The sequence below is a fragment of the Chelonia mydas genome, chromosome 4 (assembly GCF_015237465.2).
Source record: "Chelonia mydas isolate rCheMyd1 chromosome 4, rCheMyd1.pri.v2, whole genome shotgun sequence".
NCBI lineage: Eukaryota > Metazoa > Chordata > Testudines > Cheloniidae > Chelonia > Chelonia mydas.
This window is the reverse complement of record NC_057852.1, coordinates 126776152-126788724: the sequence shown is the minus strand read 5'-3', so window position 1 is coordinate 126788724 and position 12573 is coordinate 126776152. Positions and strand designations below refer to the sequence as shown.

At 45.3% G+C, this 12573-nt stretch overlaps 1 protein-coding gene across 3 annotated transcripts in view; it reads left to right on the top strand.

Moving 5' to 3' along the window:
• The window catches only part of FGFRL1 (fibroblast growth factor receptor like 1), a 244365-nt gene that overhangs the window by 105260 nt on the left and 126532 nt on the right, over nt 1-12573 (top strand). For all 3 annotated transcript variants that reach the window (XM_037898265.2, XM_043544861.1, XM_043544860.1), the window contains exon 3: nt 10626-10898. In XM_037898265.2, coding sequence (XP_037754193.1) covers nt 10626-10898 — 273 coding nt within the window. The remainder of the gene's footprint in view (nt 1-10625; nt 10899-12573) is intronic.

The window sequence follows — 12573 nt, the reverse complement described above, 5'->3', positions numbered from 1 at the left end:
CGGAGCTATTCAAACAGAGGATTAGGTGACGGGGAACTGCATAAATGCAGGGGAACAAACAAGATATTGGTTTGCATTGTAAAGGCACGGAAGTAAATGCCTTTGTTTAAAGCCATAGGTTTTGGATATGACTGTGACTGGTGAATATGATGGTTGTTTTGTTTTGTTACAGAGTAAGTGAATGAAACTCTGCTCTGCAATGTGTCTAGTTTGTCTTACTGAAAGTCTTGGAGTGAGGGGAGGTTTGGCTGGGAAGTCCATTGGATGCACAAACAAGGATTTGCCTAGCTGGGGAGCAATTAGCGAAGTGGACCACAGTAGCGCACATGGTAAATTTAGGCTAGATTAACCTTGAAAGCTTCAATTTAGGTCTGAACCAAAGCTGATGGGAAGGATGCAGGTCTCTTGAGTTTGCAGAAATGGTGCCTGGTACTGCTTCCACTAAAGCCTGTGGGAGTTTGGACGTTGATTTCAGTAGTAACAGGATTGGGCTCTTGGGCTGACAGTCTTGGGAGAACAGGATTTTTAGTGAGATTTCTCTCTCTTTCTGTCTTACTCAAGCCAGAAGAACATCTTTACTAGCGATATTTAGACTATTCTCTATCCTGGCTGGAAACAGGAGGTTAAATAAACACTTATCCAAACATTTCCAAACCTTACAGATTTGTTTCAATAACATTTCTAACCTCCCCTTCCCCCCAAACCCCACCCCCCAGTTATTGTATTCAAAATAGTTTGTCCGTGTGAATCTCAATGAGAAGGACGAATAGTATAGATCAGCGGTTCTCAAACTTCATTGCAGCACGACCCCCTTCTGACAACAGAAATTACTACACGACCCCAGGAGCGGGGACCGAAGCCTGAGCCCACCTAAGCCCCAGTGCCCTGGGTGGGGAGGCCAAAGCCCAAGCACTTCAGCCTTGTGCGGGGGCCTGTTAACCGAGCCCTGCCAGCCAGGGCTGAAGAACCTCAGGCTTTGGCTTCAGCCCCAGGCGGTGGGTCTCGGGCATTGGCCCCAGGCCCCAGCAAGTCTAATGCCAGTCCTGGTGACTCCATTAAAATGGTGTTGTGACCCACTTTGGGGTCCCAACCCATAGTTTGAAAACCACTGGTATAGATCGACCTACCTAGGCAGTTAGATCACTGTGGTATCTAATCTCAAACAACACCTGCTGGCCATCCATTGTGTTATGTATCTGAAGTTGAATTTTAGCCCTTTGGGGTAAAGATTGTAGTCCTTGGTTTGACACAGCGCTTAGCCCACTGATGGCGGTCAAGAAACAATAAATAGCATCTTTGCCCCTACACTAAAAGAGGAAGCATTCTAGTGTAAGATGTCTGTCTCCTCCAAAGTAATTGGAAGTAACCCTAACTCTCCTCTGTGTTGGCTGCCTCAAAGCCTATGGATAAAGTTACTGTTTTTCACAGCTGCAAACATTTCCAGCAACACTTGAAATTGAGTATTGCCAATGCATATTTAATTTAATAAGATGGTAATTGCATGTTAAATAAATACCAACCCATTATTAAAATGTATGCTCAGAGGATTTAAAAAGCATGTAAGATATGTATCTCCTCAACTCTTGCTGAATTGCAATAAATCGATGCAATAATTAAGTGCCAATTATTTAATATACAATAACTATTTTATAAAATCTCAGTGCAATGTATATATAAGGGACTTAATTGAATGGAACATTTTCCCAAATATTATTTTTCCGCTCCTTATGTTTGGAGCTACCAGTCTAGAAAATGTATGGGCAGCAGCACCTCAGAAGGCCAGGTATTACTCCTGTAAAAATATGGCAAGTACTTCTTGTGCTGTCAGTAAATATACATTTCATCAGAGAAGCAGTTCCCACTGCAAGGATGTGGGAGAGAGGAGAAACTTATCATCCCTTCGCATGAAAAAATTAATCAGCAAATATTTCCTCAGAATCACTTTATTTTAGGTCCTACTGCATAGCCATAACCTGCGTAGGCTTAGATGAATAAGTGTTAGTCAATAGTTTATTAGTCCCAGCAAAATCAATGAGATTACTCATGAGAGCTGGTGTGGAAATGACTTTTTTTCACCTGCAAAACATGTTGGCTTTTCATTTTGGTTTCCAAAAACTTTTGGTTTTTGTCTTTTGGAAAAAACACAAACATGTTTGTCCAAAATTATTGCTGGATTCATGGATTTTAAGGCCAGAAGAGACCATTAGCTCATCTAGTCTGACCTCCCGCATGTCACAGGCCAAAGAATTCCCCCCCCCCCCCCCCCCCCCCCCCCCCCCCGTTCCCCTTGTATTGAGCTCAATAGGTTTTGGCTAACATATATCTTCCAGACAGGCATCCGGTCTTGATTGATGACATCAAGAGCTAGTGAATCCACCACTTCCCTTGGTGGTTTGCTCCAATGGTTAATCACTGTCAACAACAACCACCATTATGGAAAATTTTTACTTTTAACAACCCTCCCCACCCCCTTTTTTTTTTTTTTTTTTAAACCATTTCTAGTGCTCACATGAGTAAGTGCTCACTTCTGGGTGAAATTCACCTCCGTGCTGAGGGTCAGCACAAAAGTCACCCTAGCCTTAGATCATACGGTCTTTGGGGCAGGGACCATTTTTTTTAGTCTGGGTTTGTACAGTGCCTAGCACAGTGGGGGCCTGGTCCGTGGTTGGAGCCTGTAGGCATTACCACAATAAAAACATTGTGCAGAGGCTTTAAGTGGTCCATAGGACCTGTGCTGGCTTTCTGCACGGGGTGAGTTTCACCTAAACATGAGTCAGTGTTGTACAATCAGGCTTTGTAAGTGAGGAATCCCCCAACTTTCCCAAAGCCAGTCAGCAAGAACAGGAAGTGGCTCCTAGAAACAACTACTGGGGTGTAGGTAAGTTGAGAACTCAGGTTTCGTGCAGGCCGTTTGCACTTGAAATAATTTGATAAGGAGCTCCGATAATATAGTGGTGGGTAAGGTATACATACCTAGGCAGACATGCTGATTTAGAAGACTGTATTTATGGGAAAAGATGTATTTTGGCTACTGGCAATTGTCTATCACTACAATTTTGTCATTATTGGTGGATTTCACTGGCAGATCACATACTGATTGTGTATATGATGTTCCCTACATTCTATGCTCCTTTTATTTGTTTATTTTTCTAAGGTACGGGTTATTTGAGTGTCCCATATAAGAAAGGGTTGCTAATTTGCCAGCGTAGGACTTCAAAAGAAATCTTATCTTCACGGAAAGTGAATGTTTAGTATTAAATAATAAAAGATACGTAACCCACGGGGCTCTTAAAACTTATTTAACTTCTTTATAAACTTTACAATACAGTACATGGATATTGTAAATTACTTTGTATTCCAAGAAACTGTCCAAGCTGGTTGACCTTCTTTGGAATTTCCTCTTTGTAATTATGTTTAATGTGTTAATAAAGTTCACTTTGAACTGTATCATGGCAAATGGTCTCCTAGGACATGGTTCAGCACTCGTGTGTTCGCCATATGTGAAGTTTGAGTAAGAGTAGTTCAAGGAATAACAAAGCTGAGTCCAAACAATTGTAGGAATGGCACCTCCACCCCAGGTTAGCTGTAAAAGGGGTTCATGGGAAGTAAGGAATGTGGAGTGGGAAATCATTTAGCCTTCACTTCTAGGTGTCACTAAATTATAGAGCTAGGTTCAAGTCATTATCAAAACACCATATATCTAGACGGTTTTCACAGAGAGTCATAATTCATGTTTAGTACATGTATGAGTCGAAGGAGAGCATGAACTTTGCAGCTCAGTCCAAGGAAACATAATTACATGTGTGAGCTTTTTTTACTGTGAGAAATGCAGACAGTACACCACGGGACACTACACCATCATGTCTTAAATACTTTTCTAGAAGTTTTTTCGCTGTTTCCCAGAAATGGCTACTCACTAAAGCAAAACATAATTTATATGATCAAGAAGTAACAACCACCAGCAGCTCAGAGTCTGTTGAGACGGGGGTGGGAAGGTTGCGGGGGGAACTGGAATGCTTGTGAAGCAATGTCATCAGCAGAGCAGCAAGTGAAACTGTTTCTATGGTATAGGATAGAGCGTACTATAGCGGGATATAAATTGAAAATTGCCCAGCTGTTCAGTAAGACAGGTGTAAGATCAGTCCCTTTATAAAATGGAACAGAATGGGGATTCCAGTTGCTTCTGTTCCTAGACAAGGCAAATAAATCAGCACATATGTCTGCATATATATGAGTTGAAATATTTAAACAGAAGAAGCAATGTTAATGTTCCTCTGTGCTTGCATTAATTTAAACAACAAACATTTGTGTCTCTCTGGGATGGTCTGGGGGGGGGTGTGTGTGTGTGTGTGTGTGTGTGTGTGTGTGTGTGTGTGTGTGTGTGTGTGAAACAACAACAACAACAACAAAAAACTTGGTGCTAAGTGAAGGATCTAGAAGGGATTATTTAAATTATATTTTAAGATTGGTTGCATGCTGGGCCTTGGAACTCCAGGAACGATCTCTTCTAGTAACTACACTGGTTTGAATGTTATGGAGAAAATTTATATTTAGTTTATATTTGGAGAAGGAGTAACATTGAGGCACAAATGGAGGAGGCCACATTCTTTTCACGCCTTCCTCACAAGTCAGATCCAGGGATGCCTTACTAGTGAAACTGGGGCGGGGAGGAGGGGGGAATTAAGGAAACAACTCTCGCCAGTTACTAGGCTCAATATAGGAGTAACTGAATAAAATTCTATGGCCTGTCTTATGCAGGAGCTCAGACTAGATGATCATACTGGTTCCGTCTGGCTTTAAAATTTATGAATGAATCTATGGACTCATCTGCACCGTCCCTAACATGGTGTGTTAAAAGGGTCTATAGCAGGGGCGCAATGGCGGGGTGTCTGGTGCCCGCCACAGTCTTCTGGAAATAGGAATATGCTATTCCCACAGAACGGTTGGGGAACACTGGTCTATAGCAATAGCCATTGGGACCAACCTTTGTTGAATGGAAAATGTAAATATCTGGGCAGAGCATGAATGGGGGGCAAAAAGGACCCATCCATGACCGAAGCCGTGGCTCTGTATATATGGCTTACGTCACTGAAACTGTAGTGGAATAATCACCTTGCCTAGAGGGCTCAGCATTTTTATACCTACAGAGATGTCAACCCTCCCTAATTCTCCATAATCTTCCTGGTTTTTACATGTAATTACAAAATTACTAATTCAGGTTTAAAACTACTAATTTTTCAAAGACACACTTTTTTTTACATATAAAGAATGTGTGTGTGTGTGTGTGTGTCACTCATCACCACTGAGGTCCAACGAACTCAGCAAATAGCGCTGCAGGGGGCGTTCTTCTCCACCACCCTGTGGCACATGCCCAGACTGCACAGTGAGGGTTGGACAGGAGGGGAGCTGCAGTGATTCTGAGTGGGCTGGGATTCACTGCCCAAGCCCCAGGCTGGGCTGTGCTCTCACTGCCCAAGGTGGGCTCTGCTGGACTATGTCAACACACTGTGGGTACTTAGAACTCTCCAGCAGGGCCCACCCAGGGCAGTCAGAGTGCACCACGCAGCCTGGGGCTTGGGCAATGAATCCAGCAATGCCCCAACCAGGGGCACTGGAACAGGGAGGGGGCAGGGGCCATCGCCCTCCCACTTTTGCAAGTGGATGGGCCTGGTGCGTCCACATTTCGCCACGGGTCCGGCCCCAAGCCCTTCTTCTTCCCCCTGAGGCCACGCCCCCCAGTCAGCCAGAAGCTGGAGCCCCGCCCAGGTAAGAGCAGCCCAGGCAGCTGTGGGGCACCTGGGAGGCTTCTCTTGACTCCCCCCTCCCCTGGCAGGTGGAAGGACCTGGGTTCCCGGCCCAGCTCCAGCTTCTGGCTTGGCTGGGAGCTGAGGCCTTGGGGGAAGTGGAGGGGCAGGGCCATGGAAGGGGTGGGGCCTCATGGCCCCCTACTTTTAGGAAGAATCCGTTGCCCCTTGCCCCAACCCATTGGAGGAGGAGAAAGAGGAGTGAAGGGGAAAGAACAAGTAGAAAAGAAAGATAAAGAGGGAGAAGTCAGAACAGATAGGCAGCGTCTACATGACACAGCTTTTAGCGAGCCATTACCGCTGTGCTGCTAAAAGGTGCGCAGTGTAGCCGCAGTTTGTCGGCAGGAGAGAGCCCTCCTGCTGACAAAAAACTTCTACCCCCAACGCGTGGCATTAGTGTTGTTGTGCTGCTCACACTGGTGCAAGTCAACAAAACTTCTGTCTTTCCGGGTGAGTGTGTGTGTTTTTAACACTTCTGAACAACAAAAGTTTTGTCTTTCACTTGCCAGTGTAGACAAAGCCTAATCTAGTCTCTTCCCTACTGCAGGAGCTGCAGAGGAGAAGGCTCTCACGCCAACAGCATTTGGCATACATTGCGCCGGGTTCTTGTAGGGACCAGTTCTGGAAAGGGTTGAGTACCCTCAGCTCCCATTGACTGTAATGGGGATACAGGGATTTCAGCACCTCTTGGAAGCACCCAGCAGCACCTTGCAGGATCAGACTCCTTGTCTGCAGTTAAGGAAGATAAGATAATCATCTGTGGTGCTGTCTCAGTTTATCTCTTGCTGCTGATCCTCTCAAATCCCTAACTAGGCCAGTTGCTGAATTGTTTGTGGGGTGCGAGGTAAGGCAACTGTTACAGCATTCCTTAGTGTCCCCTTCCATTAGTGACCAGGGCCGTGAACTCAGCAAAACAAGGTTTACAGAGGGGAGTCAGTTAGACTGGGCAAAACTTTTCAACCAAAATTATTTTCTGATGGAAAATAAAGATTCAACAACACCAAGCCGTTTTGTGAATTGGTGTCATTTTTCACCAAATTGTTTGTTTTGGGGGGGGGGGGGGGACCCAAATTCCTGAAAGAACGGAAATAATTCATTTTGACATTTTATGATTCTAAACAACTTTCATTTCAACTACATTAAAATACTAAAATCAAAATAAAATGCTTCATTTTGGTTCAAACAAAATCTTTCATATGACCCCAAATTATTTATTTATTTATTACTTTTCAACTTGCCAAACATTTTGAAGCAGTTTTTGTTTTAGGCTTGACCCAAAATTATGCGCGCTCTTTCCACCACCCCCCTGCCCCCCGGCGCTTTTTTTTTCAAAATTGGCCACAAACTGAAAAATCCGTTATTCGCCAGGTTTAGATTCGGTGCTCAGTTAACGGAAGATGGAACTGCACTGCACTTGAACTGTCAGATAGAAGCAGGACTTGGCTACTCCCAAGCAGCACATGATCAGCTATGGGCTTTTTAAATATACCTTTTTAGAGAAGAGATTTCATTTCTGTTGGGAAGCTGAGATCTCGACAGTAAAATGGTTCAAACTGCCTAGCTCAGTAGAGTCTGTGTAACTGGAATTCGGTGCATATGAGAGGTTCCAGGTGGTCCCTTTGCAAAATATGTTTTACCCCTCCCTATCTCCTCCCCAAAAATACCAAAGTACAAACATTGCTGAGAGGTGTGCCAAAGTGCATCTCAACTTGAAAAGCATTCATCCGTCACCATTGCAGTCCCAAAGCAAATATGTAGCGAAATAAGACCCAGTAGATTCCTGCATATTAAAAAGAGATACAGAGACCCCTGACAGAACACCAACATGTGATTCTGCCATAAACCTCTCTAGGCGGTCCAGCTCTCTGCAGCACAGTGACAGCCATGAGTGTGTGAGGGCCTCTGAAGCTTGTGGTACATGATGATTCCAGAGAGAGAGTGCTGCTTACACAGAGAGTTGTTTTTATTGTTAATAATGAGGCTAGGTAATAAAATGGGACTGTTTACCAAACACATAGGGACATGCTTTTAGCTTGCATTGGGTGCCTCCATGCCCTGGAATTGCATCCTTCTGAGAATAGCATGGAGCTGCACCCAGGGAAATGCATAGCTGCAAAGAAATTGGACATTTTAATTCCTCCTCATAATACGGGAGGTGGGGGGGGAGAGAAAGCACTTGAGGGGCAAATTTAAAAGTGGGGTGGGTTTAAAGGACAGCACAGGGATTTTTTTTAAAGCAGGAAAGGCTCTGGGAAAGGCTCCCATGTGTTTTAAACCACCAAAAAGGTCTGCGTATAGATCTTATGACAGTGGAGCGATCCAAAAATTCCTCAGAATGAAAGGTCAGTCAGAGGAAAAAATGGCATTCGGGAGGACCAAGCTTATCACTAACCGAGTCATGTGACAGATCCAGAGGCAACTCCACTTGCCATCAGGAGAACCGCATGTGTAGTCTGCCTGCAACAAGCCGCATGATGCCACTGGGAAACTATCTCATTCCTCCCAGCCTAAAAATTTGTCAGGAGTCAAGTTGAATGTTGGAAGGAAAAGGTTTTTGAAGAAGACACTGCTGGGAGGGCCCGATTCCCCCTCCACTGTCCCCAGTTGCCCTACACCACACATTCTTCCCTAACACTACTTATAAGACACTTTCTGACACCCATGCTCACTTTGAGTAGTACCTTGCTCTGCGGTTGATTTCAGTGTGGTAATTCATGGCGTTGAGGTTCGACTCAGTTTGAGTAAAGTGGCAGAGTCTGCCTTTAACTTAAAAGGGGACTCTAAAATTTGATGCAAGATGTCAGCTAGCGTGTAAACTTGTGTGGATTTTGCCCCCCTTACTCATGAAATAAGGTACTACTCCATGTGAGGATGGGTCACAGAACTTGGGGCTAGGTCCTCAGCTAGTGTAGCTCCATTAAAGCCTATGCCCATAACTGATCACTGACAGTGGGTGAATCCCGCAAATGTTAGACTCAGATCAGCCTCCAAAAGTTCTGATGACTCTCTGAAGCTTCTCCAAAGTGTCCAAACGTTTGCAGTTTGCAAAAATTGACTGGACTTCTGAGTTTCTCACAAGAAGGACTTTGCTTGCAAGACTTCCAGTCCTTGAGGTCCTTGCTGGAAACACACAATGGCAGCATTTCTTATGGTATTTTGACATCCCTTCTGGAATCAGGGGGGCAATGTTACTTAAGAGACCACTTCTCCTATTGGCCTGCTTACAGCAGGTGACGGCTGAGGTGTGCTCTAACTACCATCACCTGGAATTTGGCTTTCCAGGACTGGGGCTCTCAGGTGAGGGTCCCAGCCTTTGGGACTTGCTCACTCTTGGCAGTTCACCAGAGCCCAAATCTATTGAATTCCAGGACCTGATATGAAGCCTTTCATTGACTTAATCAGGCTTTTGATTAAACCGATTCATTATTTTAGGGCTAGCTCCTGACACCTTTACTCACTTTGAATAGCAGCCTAACCCATCTGCAGTCCCACTGAAGTCAGTGGGACCCACCAGCATGAGTAAGCGTGAGAGAATCTGACCCCTAGTCACTATGGAGCCTGCCTTACTCACGGTGATGAACCCTCATGCAGATAGTCTCATTGCAGTAACCGGATTTGCTCTTATAATGAAACGCGTACAACCATGAGAGAGGACTCCAGCACAGATCGCATAGGGGTCAGGTCCTCTAAGCCGCTGTTGTGAGATGGTGAGCAGCCTCAAACCCATTGAAGCCCAGTGGGGATTGAGGTCACTCAGCACCTCAAGTCATCAGACCCCATTAAAACAGGTGTGTCCTTATGCAGGAACAGGGCACTTATTGACCACGGCTGATTTTGAAATGTTCTGAGAAAGAGGCTGGCTGTTACACTGGTAGGGGCTATAGAAGCTCATCAATCAATGAATCCAATAAAGACAATTATTTAATTAAATAAAGTAACGTACTTGAACATTTTGGCTTTGAATTTGGTTCTGTAACTGGGGGACAGCTGACGGTGTGGGAGACCTTATCACTCTCCCACCCCAGCCTTGTAGTTATCATCATGCAGCACAGTATGTTCATGTTGTCACATTCCAGGACACCTTGTTATGCATGAAACTATCGCCTTGTACCAGCAGGAAATATTCAGCAGTCAGGCCAGTCCAATGAACTTGTCAAGGGAAGGTCGAGGCAATGGATAAAAATATCCCGAAAATTCATCACTTTGCATGTAGGCAATGTTAACATGTCAGGATATCCTGTACCTTGTCGTTAAGTAAATGCTGCCCAGCAAATTCTTTGTGTCCTAGAACTGTTCTAGTGTATTCTTTTGATTCCTGCTGCTGACAAAGCCCATCTGGTGACTATTAAAGGGAATTGCTATACATATAAACATAAAAGGATTATAACTCCTTGTTTTAAGTACCAATGCTGTTATGAATTTTGGCTTCAGGATTCGTTATACTTAAAACAACCAGTGATCTGGGTATCTGGGAACCAGGTCCCCATGACATAGAAAAGGGGTGGGTGAGGTCCGGGGCTAGGGAGGGAGGAAGAGAGAAATACAGCTGACTGCCATTGGCAGGTTAATGCAGTTGGTTTAGAGCAATGTGATAAGAATGTCTAAGTTCTGGATTCAAACCCTCCATGGGCTGGTGGTATTTTCTTAGTTGCATCTGTCTGTTGTCTGTTTTTTCCACTTTGATGTAATCTCTTTTCAATAAGTAACTTTTGTTATGTTTGTACAGGGCCCCTCTTCATGACCGGTGGCTTCTAGATGCTACTGCGATAGAACTAGTTCTGATCATATTAATTATTGTTTTTCTTTCCCATTCTTTGTTAGGCCCACCCAGAATTGCTGATAAAGTGATCCACCGGCAGTCCGTGAGGTTAGGAAGAACCATCAAGCTCCTGTGTCCGGTAGAAGGTGACCCACCACCTCTGACTATGTGGATGAAAGATGGACGGACTATCCACAGTGGCTGGACAAGGTTCCGGATCCTGCAGCAAGGACTGAAAATCAAGGAGGTGGAAAGTGAAGACGCGGGAACATACATCTGCAAGGCTACCAACGGCTTTGGCAGTATGAGTGTGAACTACACCCTTATTGTGATTGGTAAGTGCCACAGGAGGAAATGTAAATCTTGCCTTTTTTAATGGTAGTGGAGAAGTTTGATTTCTTTTCACCTGGCAGTGATTGCAGGCCCTCTTTGCTGATCATTTACTGACCTCCACTTAAATGGCCCATTCCAGTGTTTGAGGATGGCTAAGGCTAGCTACACTGCTGCACATCTCTTGCATTGCAGTCAGCAGCCGCAAGATAAGATTAGGGAGTGCCAAAGGTTACAAATAAACAGAAGTGATGCAATAATCACTAGGGCACAGATCACAACGAATTCCACACAGGAAAGGCTGAGTGATAAGGAGAGGTCATGCTGATCTTTGTGTTTGCTGCTGGAACAGGGTAGTTCTCAAAACGAATTTTAACAAGCCCATATTAAAGGGCACAACAAGGGGATTTGTGCAGTGAGCAGTTGCAGATTATGCAGACTAGAAATAAATCTAACTACGGTGAAACTAGGCACAGAGCTAACACTGGGCCCTAAGGGTCCCAAGTTTCCAAAGAATCCCCATCAGTCGGGTCAGGATTTAGAATGGGTGTGCAGAGGGCCGCTGTCTTTGAAGGAGAGACCACAGGGGCTAGCCTTGCCTGTGTATGCCCCCAAAATTCTCAAGATCTTGGCCCAGATGATGGAGATCCAAGATCACATGCTGGGTTTGGGTCGATGCTTCTAAGGGCCCAGGAGAGACCTGAATGATTTTTCCTTCACTCTCAGTGCTCAGAGCGTCTCCACCAGTTGCGGACAGGAAATGTATCCAGCTCTCCTTAGCTGGAGGGAGAGGGCTGGCTAAAAAGTGGCATGTTTCAGGATGCAGAGGGAGGAAAGGAAAGAACTAGAAGGTGGGAAGATGCTATAGGCCTCCACACACCCACCTTCTCCCCCAGCCAAAAGCCTCCTTAACCAGCATGAATGCTTAGCCCACAAAGTCCTATCTCTTTCTCTGCTCATTTTAAACAACCAAAAGCTTCCTGCTGATAAGAGCAGCCTTGCCTGTGAAGACAGAAGAGCCCTGTTTGAACTCTAACCTGCTCCTGCCTCATCCTTCCCAAACAACCCCAGACTCATGCCAGAAACCAGATTCATGGCTCTTTGCCCAAAAAATCTCTGGGGAGAGGAAAGGGGCTGATCATGCCACTCTGCAGAGCGAGTATGGGAGGGGAAGACAAAAGACCCCTTTTCCTGCCTAGAGGAAGAAGCTGCTGGCCTGAGGCAAACTAAGCTGCTTATCCGGCCCTCCTGAGGGAGCCCTGCAGGAGAGCATAGGAGGGGAGAGTGCGCTTGGCATCTCTGCCCAGAAAAAGTTTAGAAATAACTTGTGCCCTGCAGAGCTGTTTGCAGAGATGTGCACAGCACAGTCGCCAAAGTGCTGGGAGTGGGGAAGGCACAGAGGGACTGAGGACAGAATTCTTTAAAAACAGCTTCACACCAGCAGGTGGGGCACATTTCCACATCAGCTCCACTGAAACACTGGGCACAGGAGTCACAATGAGAGCTGTGTGGTGCTGAGCGCGTCTGCAAACCTGGCCCTTATTCAGGTGGCCAAATGGGAGCTGAAGTCTCTTGAAAATCTGGCCCTGAGCTCTTTTGAAAATGTGCTCCTACGGGACTTGCCTAAGGTCACCCAAGACGTCTGTGGCAGAGTTAGGAATTGAACCCCACCCTGTGCTT